We start from the raw sequence: 20,819 nt of genomic DNA, 5'->3' as shown, positions 1-20,819 counted from the left end.
TGTCTTTTCTACATAACCCACAGAAGTGAGATTTATTCAAAAACGTTAAAAAAAAACTAACCAACTATGGAGACAATACAGCTCAATGTCATTAAAATACCATAAAAACAGAGACCTTATTCTTTTGTCCATTTACCGTTTCCTGCATGAAGCCTGTTTGACACTAAACACTACGGACTATGAACTCAAACGTTTGGGGTTCGTACCAGTTAGTATCTGGTGCTAAACTCCGAATACTGACTTCACCCGGAAATCCATTTTAAAGTTTGGGAGTGGTGGAGGGAGAGATTTTTACAGCTCTAAAGTTTGGGTCCCCATTGAGTTCAATGGGGTTCAAGTTCAGGTACAGTTCTGGTGCCTGAACCTTTGGTCGTGTACCAGAACCTGAGCTTCCACAGGTCCGCTCATCCCTACTATGGGCCGCTAAGTAAAGCAAAAATATTTTGACGCCTTAAATAACGTAATGCGTAATTACTATCCTCAAACAAAAAGGAGCGCTGTGCTATTAGTAGGTGTTACATCGCATTTATTGAATGTCTACTACTGACTGGTCATCATGGCAGCCGATGGCACCAATGGCCTCTAGGCGTGCTGCAGTGACTATCTCTCGGCATTTCCCATGAATGGAGGTTAGTCCAAGGCCAAGTAAGTGCTGGAACAGGAGCTGGAAGCCATCATGTGTGCACACATCCGTAGGGATTCTAGAATAGGTGCTGTGCACAGCGAGTGCCTCCTCTACTGAAGGAGCCACTCCAAGATAGGTGGCCTCACGTGAAGGTAGCGCAGGTGCATTGGCTAAAAGATTTCCCTGGAAGGAAGATATAAAGCGGCTCAGTGATCAGAACCCAAAAAGAAGGGGTATCACTTTGTGAAAGATCAATCCGTGCTCAGCAAGTAGCAGTCAGTAACATTCATAGGGTAGAAAAGAGAACTATAATACTAAAATGACCTGTAAGCCTCGCACTTACAGGAACAGTAATGAATCAGCGTTACACATATCCCTCAGTGATCAGAGTCACCAACACACCATACATCAAGTATCTCCTGCATAATATAAATAGAGAGTAGAATGAAAAGCTTTCACCAACTTACCAATAGCAGAGCTTTTTAGGCCATGGAGGGTACCTGAAATATCCAAAATATTATTTCAGAATTTAGTTAGTTATCTTTTTAGCGGAATGTGTGTTTTAAACTATTCAACTATGGATTTATGCATTTTACAAGTCTACAATATTTGTGCATGCATTTTTTTATTGGCCTTTTTATATTAATTATTTATTTATATTTGTTTTAAAAGGTCACTGGGCAAAATATTTGTAGGTCCAACTGACGTCCCATTACAGTCACAGTGCGCATGGCTCTCTACACAAAACGCTACGGAGGTACGGACGGTGCCAAACCAGTAACTACCAGACTGCAAAGGAAACCTCCCTGCCTCCTCTTGGGCTTCAGGGATGGCGAGTGATGGAGCAAGCCTGGGTCCCATTAGGTGGTGGAGGCCCCTGCATCCCAGGTGCCCCCTCCACAATTCTTCCCCACCCACCAGGGCACGGCTATAAATCTAGAAATCCACGATGGGTGGAATAGCCACCTGTAACTTGAAACAGTCATTTGTGGCTCAGGTTGATGCTCCACATCCTCAATAAAAAAAATAATCCGTGAATAAAGAACAGATTGCTACTACTGCAAAGTTTTATAATTTCATTTTCTTATAAATTAGAAGCAACAACTTAGAAGATGATAATCGGATCATTCTTACAGATTCATTATAGAGATGTTGGGATACTTCGAATCAACGCTAGCAGCATCACTGTGTCATGGAAGAGAAAGCTTGTGAAGAGCAATAAATATAGGTTTCCTCAAGATAGAAATAAATGGGAGTTTAAAAAAATAAAAAAAAACCAGTCACTCCAATGGAGGGTCAGTAGGAATGGATATCCTGTTCGTTAGGCAGACGAGTGTCTCATATTTGGAGCTTTTCAGAATAACCAGCAGACCAATTATGCTCTTACCTCCATTGATACCTTTAGAGTCTGTTCGCTTTAACAGTCCTGATGAACCAGATGATTTTGTGACTCCTTGTTGTAAAATAGGACTTTTCTTTGTACCTGAGCAAAGGAGAGTTTATTTTTTACACAATAAAAATACTACAATTACTAGGAAAAATACAGGTCAACAAATCAGAGTTTTTATTCCAATTGCCCACACACTCGGGCTGCTGAATGCCCTCAGTTATGGCACGCACAGACTTCCTTGGGGTCTCATTGAACATAACTTGCACAAGGTTTTTCCTCATTGCAGATAACAGGTGATGAAAAACAATGATCAGATCAGGTTGTCAGGCTCCTGAAGCGAACCTGTCAGCAGCACTTTACTAAGTACAGAGAAGGCCATATTGGTGCTGTCATACTGATTAAAATGATACCTCAGGGGAAGAAATCAGTTTTGTAGATTTTTTTATAATCCTTGAATCTTGCTTGTATTCATATCTTTGTGAATCAGGATAGGACTGTGGGGTCTTCAGCTTTGTAATGTCCCTTCCGTTGTGTATGGGTGTCTCAATCTATCTAAAATTTCACGTTGGCGCCAGCGTCGGACTGGAGCAGCTTGGGCCCACCAGAGAAGATCATTTTTGGGGCCTACTTTGTAGCTAAATATAAATACATACAAGACCACCAATTGCGCGGTAAAACACACTAACATCAGGGTATAATATAAGGTAGTACACGTCATAATGATACAGCAGGGGTTGGGGTAGCCACCCTCAGAATATAATACAGCAGCCCCCTCCCCCATAGGGTATAATGCAGCAGCCCCCTCCCCCATAGGGTATAATGCAGCAGCCCCCTCCCCCCATATAGTATAATGCAGCAGCCCCCTCCCCCCATAGGGTATAATGCAGCAGCCCCCTCCCCATAGGGTATAATTCAACAGCCCCCCCATAGAGTAAAATGCAGCCCCCCTCCCAAAGGGTATAATGCCGCAGCCCTCCCATAGGGTATAATGAAGCCCCGAATAGGGTTTAATGTAGCCCTCTCCCATAGGGTATAATGCAGCCCTCTCCCATAGGGTGTAATCATTTCCCCGCTGATCCTGGTTCTGCTCCGGTCTCAGCAGCTGCACTGCTGTCTGCCCGGTACACATCATGGTGCATGATGAATTGCCGTCATCGGGCACCCGCTGTGTCAGAGGCAGAGGGGAATGATGGGGGAGGGCGCATCACCTGACACAGTCTTCTACATTGTTTTAAACTGTATCGGCACCTGTGATCCCAATATAATTGAATGTGAAGCATGCTGTGGGGGGGGGGAAGGGGGAAGGAGGGGGCACATTGCAACGTCCAAAAATGTTAATTAAAAAAAAAAAAAAACGTTCTGCTTCCATCACAATCACAGTTTTTTTTAATGGATTTAAATAGTGTTCCTGATTTTAGACGCTGAAGTTTTTGCTAAAACACAGAGATAGTGAGTGACATCTTGTTAGGACCGCCCACTGGACTCCTATGCCCAGGAGGAGCAGGGATGTATACCCATGAAGAGGAAAATTACACTGAACTTTACAGCAAACGTATATAATTTCTTTTCAGCTCCTCCGTTCTCCATCATGCGGTCCAGTGTAAGAACTGCATCTACAATGTGACATGTACCATACAATGTGTTTTTATCAAATAAAAAAACACTAATATTCTCACAAAAGCTTAACAAAAACTGATTTAAAGGGTGTGGGAGGCAGCAATTACCACTAATCTATTATGATGAAACATTTTCCAGCTTTGAAACGGGAGACAATATCAATAACCGGCAACACCCAAATGAGAATTAAAAGGTTGTCTTCTGTGGGAAAGTGAAGAAACCCACCGTCAGTATCGGAAAGTAACAAACTCCTGCTACCGGGAAACTTTGGCTCTAGCTCCTTAGGGTTTAAAGTCCTGGAAGTCAGTGGGAGGGCGCTTAATTCCTACGTAATATCTGGGAGTGGTGAATGGGATTCCTTTAGACTTTCATAACTGCAGGGAAATAGTTTTCCTACCAGAAATCGTTGTATGTCTGTCTGTCTGTCCAGCAGTACTTACCCACAGTCTGGGTGACTTTAAGAGATTGGGAGCGGACTCTTGGGAAGGTGACCTTTGCAGCATGAGTTCCAGCAGCTCCATTCTGTTTTACACACTTTGCAGGAACTTCATCGGTCCGAATGCTGCTGGTTGCAGTTGTAGCTACAATTATCAAAAAAATAAAAAATAATAACGGTTACTAGGGTGTCCATGATCTGGTAACAAAAGTACAGGTTAAAAAAAAAAAAAAAAGGAAAATATAAAAAAAATAAAAAATTAAATTGTAAAGAATCACTTAAATCGCAGATTCCTTTGCATTCCTTTGAATGACTATAAGATGCAATATAAAAGTGATTTTCTTGACAAGATCTTCTGGACTAATTACTGTATTAGCCTTTTTCAGGCATAATCGCTGCAGATTTTCAGTGCGATTTGTACCATATACTTATCTTACCCCCATAAGGTAAGGTCCCCATACATCCTAGATCAGGGCTTCTCAATGTTTTTTCTACTGGGTCCTTACCAACCAGAACATGGCGATATCAAAGCCTTACCAACCCTGGTAGAGAGTCCAATTGAGAACTCGGAAGCCATTTAGACAAATGACTAAATAGCATTTCAAGAAGGGTCTGTGCAGTTTGGCAAGTTTTGTAAAAACAGCTACCTCCTAACGAAAACTAAGGGGGACCCCACAGCTTGAGTAAAACTGCCTCAGATAATTGGTCGAATGCTCGAACAATTATGGAATTTCGATTTGTTCGAAAGTTTTTAATAAGGAGATACACGTAAAGGTCACCACACACATTAGACCAACATTGGCCAAACCCATCGATACAATCTGAAGTAATGGGGCCGGGTCCTCACAACTCTCCACCGATGGGTGGTGCTGGGGGAAATATTAATGGACTGCTGATCCTGTTCCTGGCGCTTTCATAGAGAACACAGGTTTACTTGGATGAGCCAAAATTTGCCAAGTGAATTATTATTTTGCCGACAGCCATCTATTGTGTATGGGGGCTTCGGGGGTTTGGTAGGGTCTCTGGTAGCGTCTTCTGGTGTTTGAGCTCATTTTGCTTGATCCTCACTTCCCTCCCGACATTATTTGAAATATACCCACGAGATGAGTCGCAGCTGACCTCTACAGTGAACCCGCCACAGCTGCCAGTATAAGAGGCAACTCCAATCCAGTCAGGTTAATGCTTTATATGACGCTGTTAATAGCATGCATGGTAGCCAAGATATCACTCTAGTCAACACACTTGCAAATAAACTGAAAACAATAGATGCGGTACAGTGGTATCTGGCGGCTTGAAGGTCAGTATGCCCAATATCAATATCTGTTTAAGTGTTAAACAAAAATAAAAAAAAACTACAAAAATTACGGCTTTTAAATAGTTTAGCAAATAAAAATACATATTTGGGAACTCTGCAATCGTAATGACCCATATAGTAACATTGTCATTAATAACTCATCACATGACAAAGTTGGCTGCGTTTACTATCTCTCCCCATTCTACCGCAAACCTTCTGGAAAAAGAAAACAATTTTTAAAAAAATAAGTGAACTCAAACGATATGTGCCAAACCTATCTAAAACCCCATCATGCAAAAGGTTACCGTCACACTGAAGGTACAGGAAGGGAAAATGGAGGGAAAAAAAACACAATTGAATACAACTGGAATGTAAAAGGAATAAACACTAAGAAGTGTAATAAAATAATATGTCGGCCTGTGAAAAGGAAGTAAAAAATGCTGAATGAAATACAGCTCTGGCAAAAATTAAGAGACCACTTCACAATGTTCAGTTTGTCGGATTTCTCTCTTTATAGGTATATTTTTATTTTTAGTGAATTGTTCTTTTACACTAAAATTTCTCACATGTCTCTGAATTTCCAAGTAATAAATTTTGTATTTTTTTTAATGAAAAAAGAAAAAAATGATTAACCCCTTTACCCCCAAGGGTGGTTTGCACATTAATGACCGGGCCAATTTTTACAATTCTGACCACTGTCCCTTTATGAGGTTATAACTCTGGAACACTTCAACAGATCCCAGTGATTCTGACATTGTTTTCTCGTGACATATTGCACTTCATGACAGTGGTAACATTTCTTTGATATTACCTGTGTTTATTTGTGAAAAAAACAGAAATTTGGCGAAAATTATGAAAATTTTGCAATTTTCCAACTTTGAATTTTTATGCAATTAAATCACAGAGATATGTCACACAAAATACTTAATAAGTAACATTTCCCACATGTCTACTTTACATCAGCACAATTTTGGAACCAAAATTATTTTTTGTTAGGGAGTTATAAGGGTTAAAAGTTGGCCAGCAATTTCTCATTTTTACAACACCATTTTATTTTAGGGACCACATCTCATTTGAAGTCATTTTGAGGGGTCTATATGATAGAAAATACCCAAGTGTGACACCATTCTAAAAACTGCACCCCTCATGGTGCTCAAAACCATATTCAAGAAGTTTATTAACTTCTGGTGCTTCACAGGAATTTTTGGAATGTTTAAATAAAAATGAACATTTAACTTTTTCACAAAAAAATTTACTTCAGCTCCAATTTGTTTTATTTTACCAAGGGTAACAGGAGAAAACGGACACCAAAGTTGTTGTACAATTTGTCCTGAGTACACCGATACCCCATATGTGGGGGTAAACCACTGTTTGGGCGCATGACAGAGCTCGGAAGCGAAGGAGCGCCGTTTGACTTTTCAATGCAAAATTGACTGGAATTGAGATGGGACGCCATGTTGCGTTTGCAGAGCCCCTGATGTGCCTAAACATTGAAACCCCCCACAAGTGACACCATTTTGGAAAGTAGACCCCCTAAGGAACTTATCTAGAGGTGTGGTGAGCACTTTGACCCACCAAGTGCTTCACAGAAGTTTATAATGTAGAACCGTAAAAATAAAAAATCATATTATTTCACAAAAATTATCTTTTCGCCCCCAATGTTTTATTTTCCCACGGGTAAGAGAAGAAATTGGACCCCAAAAGTTGTTGTACAATTTGTCCTGAGTACGCTGATACCCCATACGTGGGGGGGAACCACTGTTTGGGCGCATGGGAGGGCTCGGAAGGGAAGGAGCGCCATTTGGAATGCAGACTTACCGTAGATGGAATGGTCTGCAGGTGTCAAATTGCATTTGCAGAGCCCCTAATGTACCTAAACAATAGAAACCCCCCAAAAGTGACACCATTTTAGAAAGTAGCCCCCGTAAGGAACTTATCTAGATGTGTGGTGAGCGCTTTGACCCACCAAGGGCTTCACAGAAGTTTATAATGCAGAGCCATAAAAATAAAACAAAATTTTTTTCCCACAAAAATTATTTTTTAGCCCCCAGTTTTGTATTTTCCCAAGGGTAACAGGAAAAATTGGACCCCAAAAGTTGTTGTCCCATTTGTCCTGAGTGCGCTGATACCCCATATGTTGGGGTAAACCCCTGTTTGGGCACACGGGAGAGCTCGAAAGGGAAGGAGCACTGTTTTACTTTTTCAACGCAGAATTGGCTGGAATTGAGATCGGACGCCATGTCGTGTTTGGAGAGCCCCTGATGTGCCTAAACAGTGGAAACCCCCCAATTATAACTGAAACCCTAATCCAAACACACCCCTAACCCTAATTCCAACGGTAACCCTAACCACACCTCTAACCCTGACACACCCCTAACCATAATCCCAACCCTATTCCCAACTGTAAATGTAATCTAAACCCTAACTGTAACTGTAGCCCCAACCCTAACCCTAGCCCTAACCCAAACCCTAGCCCTAACCCTAGCCCTAACCCTAACGGGAAAATTGAAATAAATACATTTTTTTTAATTTTTCCCTAACTAAGGGGGTGATGAAGATGGGTTTGATTTACTTTTATAGCGAGTTTTTTAGCGGATTTTTATGATTGGCAACCGTCACACACTGAAACACGCTTTTTATTGCAAAAAATATTTTTTGCGTTACCACATTTTGAGAGCTATAATTTTTCCATAGAGTCATGTGAGGTCTTGTTTTTTGCGGGACGAGTTGACGTTTTTATTGGTAACATTTTCGGGCATGTGACATTTTTTGATCGCTTTTTATTCCGATTTTTGTGAGGAAGAATGACCAAAAACCAGCTATTCATGAATTTCTTTTGGAGGAGGCGTTTATACCGTTCCGCGTTTGGTAAAATTGATAAAGCAGTTTTATTCTTCGGGTCAGTACGATTACAGCGACACCTCATTTATATCATTTTTTTATGTTTTGGCGCTTTTATACGATAAAAACTATTTTACAGAAAAAATAATTATTTTTGCATCACTTCATTCTGAGGACTATAACTATTATTTTTTTGCTGATGATGCTGTATGGCGGCTCGTTTTTTGAAGGACAAGATGACGTTTTCAGTGGTACCATGGTTATTTATATCTGTCTTTTTGATCGCGTGTTATTCCACTTTTAGTTCGGCGGTATAATAATAAAGCGTTGTTTTTTGCCTTTTTTTTTTTTACGGTGTTTACTGAAGGGGTTAACTAGTGGGCCAGTTTTATAGGTCGGGTCGTTACGGACGCGGCGATACTAAATGTGTACTTTTATTTTTTTTTTTATTTAGATGAAGAAATGTATTTATGGGAATAATATAAATATATATTTTTTTTTCATTATTTAGGAATATTTTTATTTTTTTATTTTTATTTTTTTACACATTTGGAAAAAATTTTTTTTACTTTTTTATTTTGTCCCAGGGGGGGACATCACAGATCAATGATCTGACAGTTTGCATAGCACTCTGTCAGATCACTGATCTGACTTACAGTGCTGCAGGCTTCACAGTGCCTGCTCTGAGCAGGCTCTGTGAAGCCACCTCCCTCCCTGCAGGACCCGGATCCGCGGCCATCTTGGATCCGGGGCTGGAGCAGGCAGCGAGGGAGGTAAGATCACATCGCGTTGCTGCGGGGGGCTCAGGGAAGTCCGCAGGGAGCCCCCTCCCTGCGCGATGCTTCCCTGCACATCGCGATCATGTTTGATAGCAGTGTGCCGGGGGTTAATGTGCCGGGGGCAGTCCGTGACCGCTCCTGGCACATAGTGCCGGATGTCAGCTGCGATAAGCAACTGACACCCGGCCGCGATCGGCGGCGCTCCCCCCGTGAGCGCTGCCGATCGCATATGACGTACTATCCCGTCGGTGGTCATAGGGGCCCACCCCACCTCGACGGGATAGTACGACTGATGTCAGAAAGGGGTTAAAAAAAAACTAAAAAAAACAATGCTTTCAGACCTCAAATGGTGCAAAGAAAACAAGTTCATAATCACTTAGAAACAATACAAATTTTTTTCTCTCATGAAGAATTCAGAAATCAATATTTTGTGGCATAATCATGATTTTTAATCACAGCTTTCCTGTGTCTTGGCATGCTTTCCACCGGTCTTTCACACTGCTTCTGGCGCAGAAATGTAAGCACTTCTTTGTTTGATGGCTTGTGACTATCCATCATCGTCTTTATTACATTCCAGAGGTCTACAATGGGGTTCAGGTCTGGAGATTGGGCTGCCCATGACATGGTTTTGATGTGGTGGTCTCTTAATTTTTGCCAGAGCTGTATATTAAAGTCCTCACCGCTCTGCTGCCGTCTTAGCTCACATGGCAGCGGTGCCAACATGCCATACTGGCTGCAGCCACGTCATTACTGCTGCCATGTAACCAGATCTTAGGGGTTTTAGCAGATTTACAGACAGAACACCACTGTATAATGCCTGGACCACAGAAAGGAAAGCCTTCACTCAAGGATGCCGGCAATATGAATGGCACACTCCCATCAATTGTACGGTTTCAGATCATACTTTATTACGACACCAAAATATTTACCTTAAGTGGTTCCATAACATGTTCCATTCACCAACACTAGAACATTTATGAGTAACGTGTACTCTAACTGGAAGTGCTAATGGCTAATTCTCCAAGACTTGTGCCTTCATAGTCTGCCGCCATGGAGTAGAAATGACATGCCTGTTTTTGGCTTGCCTTTTTTCTAAAAGGATACCTAAATAATTGAGCAGTGTAGAAAAATAAAGCATGGGCAGTCTGCATGCAATACGTTCCCAGAGGGCTTCACTTAATTACTAATGTCACCTCTGTAAATGGGCTCTAGACATCTCCATGCCGGAGCACCCTGCAACCCCGAATGTAAGCCGCTCAGGGAGACTGACATTTAATTTAAGATCTGTTTCAAATATGAAAAGAAAAGAAAAATGACCTACTTCTTTTCCCAGCAGCCGAAGCCAACAAAGGAATTATGCAAAAGCTCCAGGAGGCGACAATCAGCAAGGTCAGGAAGGGAACATCGGAGAGTCTCCCTGAATCAGCAGCTAATCTTATGGTGGAATTGATAGAAAGCTGTACGGGCAAGGCGCTCTCTGTGCAACTGCGGTGCCCGCCTGGCACGGTCATTTAAGGTGAAGGATCATAACCGGATAACAGACAAAAGGGCACCGGCCACGTTCACTCCTTTGTGTGCTCTCGATGAATTAGAGTGGAAAGTAATCAGGAGAGGCGGTGGGCAGGACAGACTAATCCAACAAGAAACCAGGAAAGTCGGCACTGGGTAGGCTGCATAATTTAGCCGCATGGTTAGAAGGAGCTTTGTTTCAAAGGGCATGTTATACATAATAAAGTAGGAATTTGTCTGCACTTGCAATGAAAAAATGGATACAATAAGCACATTTATCATTTGCTCAAGGCTCCTTTTAGCCGTGGAGAAGCAGCATAAGAAAAGCCATTGCTCAACTACCCGCCACATTTGTCAGATCAGCAGAAGATCTGAAAGGCAGAAAGACCAGGCTCGTTTTCCAGTTCCTCAATCCAATTAATAGAAATATAACAGCTGTAAAATAAGTGTCAAAGAGAAGCTACAAGAAATTCACCGCTCCTTTCATCCAGCATACGTCAACAAGGTGAATTCGGAAAATAATAAAAGGACAATGCATGCAGAACACAGTAAATAGGTGCCGGTATATGGGTGCATCCACTGCCAAGCGGGCACACAGCTATATTTATGTGTTGTCCTAGTGCACAAAAAGCAAAGAATGGAGGATCATTAGGACTGACACCTCTGTGTGCCAACAACAAGGTGCTCAAACAACGACAAGTGCAAGTGAAGTGCCCAGCCATGATTTGTGCCAAAGGTGAACACCGTACTTACACCTAGTACTCAGAGTGCTGTGATCGCTCTGGGTGCTGCACACGGACGACACGCTAGGAGTCCTCTGGAGAGTTGGCGCTTTGCAGGGGACTCTTGTTCTAGGCACAGCTCTTGTCCCAATCACAGGTGAAGCCTTTGCAATACTAGACTTTCCTTTGGGGGAACTCAGACCTCCCGCTAACAGAGACAAAGACAAGGTATCAACAAAAGCATCTTGATATCAATTTTTACAAACATTCAATTGAAGAAGGTCGATACACCTTTATATACTGCCACGATAAGCCCCCTATACACAGTTTATTTTTCAGTCTCAACTTACAATCCTTCTTGGAATTTGCCCATATACACTGTGAAATTGCTAAAACTGGAATATATGTACACAAACCAGCTAATAATCTGCCTTACATAAAGTACATGAAGACTTCTTGGACATAGCCATCACTAGCTATCGGCGATCGTAGCGTCTAGGCGTCTTTACCGTCTACGTCATTGTACTTGGCGGCAGCAGATAATCCAGAATTGGGTATACATGATCCGCTCTGCTCCTATGTAATACGCCATGTCATTACACACCGCTGAGGAATGTAACGCTACATAATGGGAGTCTATGGACCATGCTCATTACAGTCACCCGATGCGAGGGGCCAGGAGGACACACAAGTAGCCATACATCACTTTTTAGGTTAGCAATTTAGACAAGACATTTACTATGAAAAAGACCCATTCACTTGTATGGGCAATTTTGCTCTGTGACAAATTAAAAAGGGACGCATGAGCGTGATTTTTTTCTTGATACGTGGTCTTCAAAAAAATAAAAAAAATAAGGCCTCGTTAATAGCATCAAAGACTTTAATGGGTATGTGGCTAATCCATGAAAAAATCACAGATCAACCTTTTATGCGATACACTGATGTGTGAATGAAGTCCTATACAGACTTTGATAAGTTTTAGCAGTGGGGCAAAGCACAGGTCCATTTTATAATATGGCCATAGTACAGATGCAAACAACCTGACCACTGGTCTAATGATGGGATTCCTGCGATACTGCTGGCCCGGGACATGTCAGCCATCTTTTACCCACAATTAAAAAGACATTGGTTGGATATCAGCCATTAGGAAAGGCTAAGTTAGTATAAAATATATAGTATATAAAATATACATCTATCAATCTACATACACATATATACAGTTATATGAAAAAGTTTGGGCACCCCTATTAAGCTTTAATGTTTTATAAAAATTGTTTGTTTTTTTTGAAACAGCTATTTCAGTTTCATACATCTAATAACTGTTGGACACAGTAATGTTTCTGCCTTGAAATGAGGTTTATTGTACTAACAGAAAATGTGCAATCTGCATTCAAACAAAATTTGACAGGTGCATAAGTATGAGCACCCTTATTTTATTGTTTTAAATACTCCTACCTACTTTTTACTGACTTACTAAAGCACTTTTTTTTGTTTTCTAACCTCATTGAGCTTTGAACTTCATAGCCAGGTGTATGCAATCAGGAGAAAAGCTACTTAAGTGGCCACTTGCAAGTTGTTCTCCTGTTTGAATCTCCTCTGAAGAGTGGCATCATGGGCTCCTCAAAACAATTGTCTAATGATCTGAAAACAAAGATTATTCAACATAGTTGTTCAGGGGAAGGACACAAAAAGCTGTCTCAGAGATTTAACCTGTCAATTTCCACTGTGAGGAACATAGTAAGGAAATGGAAGAACACAGGTACAGTTCTTGTTAAGGCCAGAAGTGGCAGGCCAAGAAAAACATCAGAAAGGCAGAGAAGAAGAATGGTGAGATCAGTCAAGGACAATCCTCAGACCACCTCCAGAGAGCTGCAGCATCAACTTGCTGCAGATTGTGTCACTGTGCATCGGTCAACTATACAACGCACTTTGCACAAGGAGAAGCTGTATGGGAGAGTGATGCAAAAGAAGCAGTTTCTGCAAGCACGCCACAAACAGCATCGGCTGAGGTATGCAAAAGCACATTTGGAGAAGCCAATTTCTTTTTGGAAGAAGGTCCTGTGGACTGATGAAACCAAGATTGAGTTGTTTGGTCATACAAAAAGGCGCTATGCATGGCGGCCAAAAAACACAGCGTTCCAAGAAAAACTCTTGCTACCCACAGTAAAATTTGGTGGAGGTTCCATCATGCTTTGGGGCTGTGTGGCCAATGCCGGCACCGGGAATCTTGTTAAAGTTGAGGGACGAGTGGATTCCTCTCAGTATCAGCAGATTCTTGACAATAATGTTCATGAATCAGTGACAAAGTTGAAGTTACGCCGGGGATGGATCTTTCAGCAAGATCATGATCCAAAACACTGCTCCAAATCTACTCAGGCATTCATGCAGAGGAACAATTACACTGTTGTTGAATGGCTATCCCAGTCCCCAGACCTGAATATCATTGAACATCTGTGGGATCATTTGAAGAGGGCTGTCCACGCTCAGCGACCATCAAGCTTAACTGAACTGGAATTGTTTTGTAAAGAGGAATGGTCAAAAATACCTTCATCCAGGATCCATGAACTCATTAAAAGCTACAGGAAGCGACTAGAGGCTGTTATTTTTGCAAAAGAAGGATCTACTAAATATTAATGTCACTTTTCTGGTGGGGTGCCCATACTTATGTGCAGCGCCCCAGAGATCTGGTCGTTGCAGTATGACACTCTGCCACTAAGGGGAGTGATGGTACGTCTGATGGCACTGAAGGAATTCTCCTGACCAGGTATCACCAGAACACATTACACTTCACACTCCGGCCACTAGGGGGAGAAAAAGGCTTTATTTATTGAGCCACTCTTCACACTGGTAAAACTAGGGGTTGGATAGGAAGTTAGTCAGAAGCTGACTGGGTTGGATTCAGGCAACATCCCGTGGCAGGGGGTGTTGTGGGGAGAAGACACAGGGGGGCCCCTCTCAGGCGTGGGAACCTGGCAGTAGCCTAGCGAACAGAACAGAACGTTACGGAACCGCGCCTGCACTTCCTTGCGGCGGTAACCTAAGAAAGAGATAAGAAAGGGAAGGATATTGTGGAACAGTGTAAACGAGATCAAGCAAAAAGGAGAGCCAGTAGGAGTCGTGCCGTGAGACCGAGGCAACATCCTACTGAGACGTGTAGCCGGAACACCACGGGAATAACTGACTTCAGGCCTTACTTCGAACTCCGCAGGACAGTTAATTATAGGTTGGCTGTCTACCTTAAATTTCCTAAGAAGACATAGGGTGCAACATTGGGAGAGGGGCATCTTAGCCAAAACATTTCTGGGGGACGAGAAACTAGTAACATCTGGAACTAAAGAGAGAGAGCGCTGTAGAGAACGAACGAACGAGAACAGCAGTTGTGGGGACTATTCCGAATGCTCAGCAGGGTAGGACTACAACACACAGGCGCGAGTGGTAGGCAACGATTTCCATCTGCGAGGGAAACTCTGGAAGTGCCCATCAGACCGGCCGGTCTCTGATAGCCCTGTTAAACGTGCTCTGGATTGAGGATCCTGAAGTCTTCAGTAAAGAGCCTGCAACCTTGTGTCCTCGTTATTGCCTGCACCTCACACCATCGCTACCAGTGGCGTAACTACAAAGTTATGGGCCCCGGTGCGAACTTTCAAATGGGGCCCCCCACCATGCCAAAATATTTTCCACCCAAATTCACATTTTCCCTATTAATATTGCACACTATAGCTTTATTGCAAAGTTGTATAGTGTGACCTCAGTTGCATAACTATCCAGTGCCCCATCCTGGCATATATTTGTCCCCCGTACTGCCATTGTTATGTAATGTATAAAAGAAAATAAACCATTATACTCATCAGGGGTTAACATAGAAGTCATGGGGATCCATATGAGAACTATAATGTACTCCTTATAGTATAATACACTCCCCATAGTCCCCCATATAGTATTGTACACTCCTCAGTCCTCCATATAGCATAATACACTCTTCGTAGTGCTCCATATAGTATAATACACTGCTCAGTCCTCCATATAGTATAATACACCCCTCATAGTCTTCCATATAGTATAATACACTCCTCAGTCCTCCATTTAGTATTATACACTCCACATAGTCCTCCATATATTAAAATACACTGCTCAGTCCTCCATATAGTATAATCCACTGCTCATAGTGCTCCATATAGTATAATGCACCCCTCATAGTCCTCCATATAGTATAATACACTCCTCAGTCCTCTATTTAGTATTATACACTCCACATAGTCCTCCATATATTAAAATACACTGCTCAGTCCTCCATATAGTATAATATACTCCTCATAGTGCTCCATATAGTATAATGCACCGCCATCGTCATCCATGTTGTACAATTCACTTCCCATAGTATGATGGACCATAGTTCTTCATATAGTATAATATATTCCCCATAGTCCTCGATTCAGTATAATGCAGCCCACATATAGTATAATACAGCCACCCCACAGAGTATACTGCAGCCCGGCCATACAATACAATGTAACCCCCATAAAATATAATGCAGCCCCCCTCACAGTATAATGCAGCCCCTCATACAGGGGCAGTAAGAAAGACATGAGCAAATGGTGACTAGGGGGCAGGGGACAAGGACACAAGGGGAGTAGGGGAGACAGGCACAATAGTAATATAGGGGGGCTAGGGAGCAAGGAAGACAGGCACAAGGGGACACTTGGGGGCTAGGGGGCAGGGGAGAAGGTTAAAAGGGGACTAGTGGGCAAGGGAGACTGACACAAGGGGACAAGGGAGACTGGCACAAGGGGACACACAGGGACTAGTTGGCCATGGAGACTTAGAAGGGGACACACAGGGACTAATGGGCAAGGAAGACTGGCACACGGGGACAAGGGACACAAGCATAAGGGGACAAGGGAGACAGGCGCAAGGCGACACACAGGGACTAGTTGGCAAGGGACACTGACACACGGCTACACACGGGGACAAGGGATAGAAGCACAAGGGGACTCATAAGGACTAAGAGGAAAGGGAGAAGGGCACAATGGGACACACGGGGACTAGGGTGCAATGGAGACAGGCACAAGAGGACACAAGGGGACTCCGAGGGCAGAGTAGATAGGGACGCAAGGGGACAGAGGAAGATGGGGGGGGAAACTTGGGAGGAGGGAAGAAGGGGGCACAGGGATTACAAGGACAGGGTAGATGGAGAACACACGGTGAGAAAGGTGACAGGGGAGACTTGAGAGCAGGGCAGACGAGTCACACGGGGACAAGGGGCAGGGAATGCATGGGGGGTGCAGGAGGACTCAGGGCATGGGACATGAGGAGCATTGGGAGACCAGGGGAGGAGGAACAAGGTGTGTACGGGGAGCCCAGAGGAACACCATGACCTGAACCTGGGGACCTACTAAGACATGGGGCACGGGACAGCAGGGAGGAAACGGGGCTGGTGTCACAGGGGGCCAGGGACGCTGGGGGCCGAGACGGCGACACACGGGCAGCAGACACACCTCACTTCCGCCGGTCCCGTACACCTCCATGTTCATCCCCGGATCCTCCATATGGCTGAGCCGCTGCGGCATCCCCCTCCTGGGCGGCTTGGTCCACGTGCCCCCCACTAGCTCCGGCACTACCTGTTCCCGGTCCCAGCAGCCGCCTCAGGCTTTGCCAATATGGCGGCCACCATCACCAGAACCTGCAGAGCTGAATCCTGACATTGCAGCTTCTGAATTCTCACAACGCATGCACTGCACACTACTAGGATTCTCCCTTGCCGGTGGACGGTCATGTCAGCACAAGTATGCGATTTATATACCTCTGGCCACATTCCAACTAGACATGCCCGACCTCGCTCAGTTCATTTTCACTGACGGAGGCTACACATGTCTAGTCAGCATGTGACCGCACGTATGTAAATCGCCAGCACGACAGAATCCTGACAGCGTGCAGGGCGCACTGTGAGAAGTCAGAAGTCTGCAGTCACAAAGAATGACTGCAGACTCATTACAAACCTGGACAACCCCTTTAAAGCTCCTAACATAAATAAAAACATGAGAGTTAGTCAGTATCACAAATAACATTTACATCCAGGTACCTTATAGATGACGTCGTCTCTGGAGCCATTCTTCTTTTCTTCATCTTGTCCAGATCCCATGATGAGTTTTCTCATCCACAGCCGTCTCTGCAGACTTCCATCTTTTCCGCTCTTTTGCAGAAAGTCTCCACCAAATGCTCTTAAAGATACAAGTGTCATTATAATGCTCTGGAATAAAAAATTGCCCCTCACTATATTGTCTGCACAAAATATGACCCCCACACTGTCCTTCTTATGGTACATACTCTTCACACTGACCTCTCCTTTCTATACCGGCCCCCTCTTCACACTGTCCACTCACACTGTGTCCCCCCTATAGGGCCCAGTATTTATACTCCATATTTATACTCCATCCTCCCACCCTGTGTGCATGGCTCCCCCATCCTTCTCCCCTGCGTTCACGGCTCCCCCATCCTTCTCCCCTGCGTGCTGGGCTCCCCCATCCTTCTCCCCTGCGTTAACGGCTCCCCCATCCTTCTCCCCTGCATTCATGGCTCCCCCATCCTTCTCCCCTGTGTGCTGGGCTCCCCCATCCTTCTCCCCTGCGTTCACGGCTCCCCCATCCTTCTCCCCTGCGTTCACGGCTCCCCATCCTTCTCCCCTGCGTGCTGGGCTCCCCCATCCTTCTCCCCTGCGTTCACGGCTCCCCCATCCTTCTCCCCTGCGTTCACGGCTCCCCCATCCTTCTCCCCTGCGTTCACGGCTCCCCCATCCTTCTCCCCTGCGTTCACGGCTCCCCCATCCTTCTCCCCTGCGTTCACGGCTCCCCCATCCTTCTCCCCTGCGTTCACGGCTCCCCCATCCTTCTCCCCTGCGTTCACGGCTCCCCCATCCTTCTCCCCTGCGTTCACGGCTCCCCCATCATTCTCCCCTGCGTTCACGGCTCCCCCATCCTTCTCCCCTGCGTTCACGGCTCCCCCATCCTTCTCCCCTGCGTTCACGGCTCCCCCATCCTTCTCCCCTGCGTTCACGGCTCCCCCATCCTTCTCCCCTGCGTTCACGGCTCCCCCATCCTTCTCCCCTGCGTTCACGGCTCCCCATCCTTCTCCCCTGCGTGCTGGGCTCCCCCATCCTTCTCCCCTGCGTTCACGGCTCCCCCATCCTTCTCCCCTGCGTTCACGGCTCCCCCATCATTCTCCCCTGCGTTCACGGCTCCCCCATCCTTCTCCCCTGCGTTCACGGCTCCCCATCCTTCTCCCCTGCGTTCACGGCTCCCCCATCCTTCTCCCCTGCGTTCACGGCTCCCCCATCATTCTCCCCTGCGTTCACGGCTCCCCCATCCTTCTCCCCTGCGTTCACGGCTCCCCATCCTTCTCCCCTGCGTTCACGGCTCCCCCATTCTTCTCCCCTGCGTTCACGGCTCCCCATCCTTCTCCCCTGCGTTCACGGCTCCCCCATTCTTCTCCCCTGCGTTCACGGCTCCCCCATCCTTCTCCCCTGCGTGCATGCCTCCCCTATCCTCCCACCCTGCATGCATGGCTCCCCATCCTTTTTCCTTGTGTGCATGGCTCCCCGTCCTTTTTCCCTGTCATACTTACCTCTTACCGCGCAGCACAGAACAGAACTTCCTTCCTGGCATCTCTTCTGCAGCGTCTTCCTTCCTGTCTTCAGCGGTCACATGATAGCGCTAATTAAGGTCATGAATATGCGCATATTCATGATCTTAAATTAGCGGTACCATGTGACCGCTGAAGACAGGACGCGCTGCCGGCGCTGAGATGCAGTTGCAGCCACCGCTGGAGGAAGGTGAGTATTACATCTTCAGGGAGGGGGAGCGGGAAGGAGGGAGGAGGGGGGGCGGGAAGGAGGGAGCTGGGAAGGAGGGAGGGAGGAGGGGGGGGTGGGAAGGAGGGAGGAGGGGGGGTGGGAAGGAGGGAGGAGGGGGGGCGGGCACTTAACCCCAGAGTTTTATAAAAAAAAAAAAAACTAGCAGCGCAAATCCAGTTCTGCCGCCCTCTCTTCTGCCGCTAGTAGCGTCCCTGGCCACACTGCAGGGGCCCCCCAGAGCTGCACCGGTTGAACCGGCGGTATGTCCGCCCATGAACATGGTGTCGGCCGGTGCCTCTGATCTGCCGGGGGGAGGGCCCCTGACCAGCCCGGGCCCCGTCGCAATGGCGACCGCTGCGACCGCGGTAGTTACGCCACTGATCGCTACCTACACCACTGGGAAGCCCTGGGGATATACTTCACCTGTAGGAAGGTATACCATCTAGCTGCCATTCCATCACCCCAGCGGACCCCATAGCAGCGTCGGTCACCCTGACCGAACACCATAGGTGGCGTCACGAACCCCTGACAGACTGTACCACCACCTTTATTGGACGCCCCTTAGCAGGGTCGCGGACCGGGTCTAGCCACCGTGACAACCTCAGAATCGAGCCAGAGAGGCCCAGTACCGAAACGCGTGGCCCTGTGTCTGGGGGCGATCCATATGCACCTGTCAAATTTTGTTTGAATGCAGATTGCACATTTCCTGTTAGTACAATAAACCTCATTTCAAGGCAGAAACAATACTGTGTCCAACAGTTATTAGATATATGAAACTGAAATAGCTGTTGCAGAAAAAACAATTTTTATAAACCATTAAGCTTAAGATTAATAGGGGTGCCCAAACTTTTTCATATAACTGTATCTATCTCCGTATAGATAACACACACGTAAATATGGAAGCCTTTTGGTGATTATTTTAATGGTGTGCCATTACATCTTTTGGCTTCATACTATATTTATAGACAATTGCATGCTACAGATCAGAGAACCAAAGATACCACAATACCAGTTCACCATCATATTATATATAGAATGTGTGACCTACAGAAATAAGAGGTAGTGAAGGCTTAGCCTTGAAATTGTTTCCCCATACTGGATACCAGCGACCATCTCCGCCGAGTCCAGCAAACATCACTGCCCGCGAATGGGCACAGAGATTGTCCCCATGTCTCAAAACGGTCTAAGTGGTAAAATGATCATGTTGGGTATAGCAACCACTCACCGATCACGTTTCCTTTGTGAATGAGTTTAGTAACTGAAAGTGAGGTTCTGATTGGTTCCTGTGAGCAACAAGATCCACTCTCTAGGAAGTTAATGATGCACCAATTATACCGACCTTCGTAGGGCGCTTTATTCTAGGTCTCTGCAGCGGTAGCAAAAGATAACGGATGGAAAAACCTATCACCTAACCTAAAAACGCATCCGGAGCAGCCAAGAAGACAGAGGTGCCTGTACACTCCTTGGTGATTCATACAATTCTGTTACTTACCATCATGGTAAACTTCTATACCTGCACCCAACCACTTCAGGCGGCCGAAAAGGTCAAATTTACAATTCACTGGATACAAATATAACTGCGCAACAACAGCTCTTAAGACACTCACACGTCAGAACAAATTGGTCCAAGCACAGGTCCCCAATGCACAGACTGGCCACGACTCTCCCAACCGGAGCCGGACTGCTTCATATATGTCTATGAGGATGTGACGTGAGGGCGGGAGGGCCGCGGCCAGTCCGTGCATTGGTGGCCCATGCTT

General features: G+C 45.3%; 1 protein-coding gene across 1 annotated transcript in view; it reads right to left on the bottom strand.

The window, feature by feature from the left end:
• The window catches only part of MTUS1 (microtubule associated scaffold protein 1), a 106,259-nt gene extending 95,700 nt beyond the window's left edge, over positions 1-10,559 (bottom strand). Inside the window, exons 1-4 of the mRNA XM_069744395.1 lie at positions 10,304-10,559; positions 4,073-4,213; positions 2,013-2,108; positions 1,093-1,125 (exon numbers count right to left, since the gene is read on the bottom strand). Coding sequence (XP_069600496.1) covers positions 1,093-1,125; positions 2,013-2,108; positions 4,073-4,213; positions 10,304-10,493 — 460 coding nt within the window. The 5' untranslated portion in view covers positions 10,494-10,559. The remainder of the gene's footprint in view (positions 1-1,092; positions 1,126-2,012; positions 2,109-4,072; positions 4,214-10,303) is intronic.
• Positions 10,560-20,819: the final 10,260 nt, after the last annotated feature.

The sequence above is a fragment of the Ranitomeya imitator genome, chromosome 1 (genome assembly GCF_032444005.1).
Source record: "Ranitomeya imitator isolate aRanImi1 chromosome 1, aRanImi1.pri, whole genome shotgun sequence".
Lineage (NCBI taxonomy): Eukaryota > Metazoa > Chordata > Amphibia > Anura > Dendrobatidae > Ranitomeya > Ranitomeya imitator.
This window is presented reverse-complemented; position numbering and strand designations above follow the sequence as displayed.